Source organism: Triticum aestivum, chromosome 3B, assembly GCF_018294505.1.
Source record: "Triticum aestivum cultivar Chinese Spring chromosome 3B, IWGSC CS RefSeq v2.1, whole genome shotgun sequence".
Taxonomy (NCBI): domain Eukaryota; kingdom Viridiplantae; phylum Streptophyta; class Magnoliopsida; order Poales; family Poaceae; genus Triticum; species Triticum aestivum.
Genome location: NC_057801.1, coordinates 479,221,458 through 479,223,773, shown reverse-complemented (window position 1 = coordinate 479,223,773; position 2,316 = coordinate 479,221,458). Strand labels below are relative to the sequence as shown.

The following is a 2,316-nucleotide window of genomic DNA, read 5'->3' as shown; positions in this document are numbered from 1 at the left end:
ATGGTGAATTGGTTCCATCACAAAGAATCTGGCCATATGAGTTATTCCCATTTCACCAAAAAAATAATTAAGGAAAAACCTGATTTTTTTTTAGAAATTAAAAACTTAAGCGAACTATCCAGTGCAGGTCCCCTGAAAAAAAGAGAGAACTATCCAGTGCAGCGATGTATGGTGGCGGCACGTTCTAATTTGGAGGTAGCCGGCGCCCGTCTCGGCATCCTTTGGTTTGCCCCCGATCAGGTAGAGCCTGCGCGTGACACGGCGCGGCCGTGACACGAAATTCCTCCGTTTTCCGGAAGCGGAACAGACCGCCGCGCAGAAGAAACAAACCACCCCACCGACCGTTGCCTCTCCGGGAGGTGGCGCTGCGGCGCACGGCGAGAAAAGCGACCAAACCCCTCTCAGTCTCAGAAAAAGCGTCCGAGAAAAGCAGAAGCCAGGCGATCGAGTGAGGACCGAGGAGCCAAAATCCAAAGCCAGCCGTCCTCCGCATCTCTCCAGGCGCACGGAGCCGAGACTGGTCGATGGCACGACGGAAGCCGCCGGCGCAGCATGGAGCCCGGAGCGAGGACGGCCAGGCCCAGTCGACGGCGCCGCCGCCGCTGAAGCGGGGGCCGTGGACGGCGGAGGAGGACGAGGTTCTGGTGCGGTTCGTGGCGCGGGAGGGGGAGGGGCGGTGGCGCACGCTGCCGCGGCGGGCGGGCCTGCTGCGCTGCGGCAAGAGCTGCCGCCTGCGGTGGATGAACTACCTCAGGCCGGACATCAAGCGCGGTCCCATCGCCGAGGACGAGGAGGACCTCATCCTCCGCCTCCACCGCGTCCTCGGCAACCGGTGCGTGCACGTGACCTACTTCCTGAAGTGCGTCTATGCAGATGCTAGACTTATGGATGTGGCGGTGCACGCAGGTGGTCGCTGATCGCCGGGAGGCTGCCGGGGCGCACGGACAACGAGATCAAGAACTACTGGAACTCGCACCTCAGCAAGAAGCTCATCGCCCAGGGCCTCGACCCGCGGACGCACATGCCGCTCGCCGCTGCTCCCGGCAAGACGGCAGCTGCTACCCACAAGACGACGGCAGCGCCGGTGGTCGTACCGCCGCAACCTCCGCCCCCGCCAGGGCCAGTGCTGCCCACCTCGTCTGCCGCTGGAACTGGATCCGACGGCCATGACAACCCAGGCGACGGAGGCAATGACGACCTCGCCGCGACGATGAGCGTCGACGCCGATGGCTTCGAAGGTTTCGGTGACCAGCTTCTGGCCGACTACGCTGCTTCCCGCGGAGGCTTCGAAGACGTGATGGGGTGTCCAATGGTGGACGACGACACCTTCACCTCGTTTCTCGATTCCTTGATGAATGAGCGCCAGTTGGCCGCTGATCACAAGGGTGTGATGAACGATCAGGGTGGCGCTATCTAGCTGATGCAGATTTACAAATGCACTGTAGTAATCGCGAATTAGTTGATGAGCAGATACTGTGTAAGTACTACACATGAATTGCTTGACGGATCTGGCGACGTTTGTTTGTGTGATGAAAACCAGTAGTACGAGGATGTAATGTATGGATTGCACATACATAAGATTTGTAGAAGGTGCGAATTAATCAATCAATGTGTTCACCTGCTACTCATGCGGCCTGCTACCGAGTGGCCAAAATAGAGTGGGTGCAGCTCATAAACCTGCAGGTCTATCCGTCTACATATGGTCGAGAGAGAGTCGAGACGCGTACAGCTCATCTTTGTGACAACGCGTGCCGCCGTTGCATTTTGCCATACCCGTGGGGTGGCCTGTCCGAATTGATTCTGATGTCGACTGAATTCAGGAAAGGAATACCCCAGATCTTTCTTCTTCGGCTACTCTTCTTCTCAGGGTTCACCCACCAGAGATTCAGATTGCCCGTGCAACTGACTGATGGTACGCAGGATAATATATCAGCACGTATACGTACGTACGTACGTGTGCAAGCAAAGAAAAAGGGATTCGCACACACACAAAGGGAACACCGACTGTTTTCCACCTATACAGTACGTACGTTCATGCCGGGCGCATGCATAGACTGTATGTGAAATGTGAGTATCAGAGCAGGACAATGTAAACATGAACAATGAATTTACGAATACAAATCGGAACGCACATCGTAATAAATAAATTACCGACGGAGAAGAAGATTTTACCTTTTAATTGAGCAGCATACAGGCCATCCATCCATGTTCATGGGAAAAGGCTTCAAGTTGCATGGCTGCTACTTGCCCAGGAAATTGGTTAGGCTAGCTAGCAAGAGGAGCGTAGAGGCATCGGCACTGTACGCGGGGAGCTCC

At 55.9% G+C, this 2,316-nt stretch overlaps 1 protein-coding gene across 1 annotated transcript; it reads left to right on the top strand.

Annotated features, from left to right (window-relative positions):
• The first annotated feature begins 287 nt into the window (after positions 1-287).
• LOC123065558 (transcription repressor MYB5) lies at positions 288-1,602 on the top strand. Its single transcript, XM_044488814.1, has 2 exons — positions 288-832; positions 907-1,602. Exons 1-2 carry the CDS (start codon positions 525-527, stop codon positions 1,415-1,417), a joined length of 819 nt encoding a protein of 272 aa, XP_044344749.1. The 5' UTR covers positions 288-524; the 3' UTR covers positions 1,418-1,602.
• Positions 1,603-2,316: the final 714 nt, after the last annotated feature.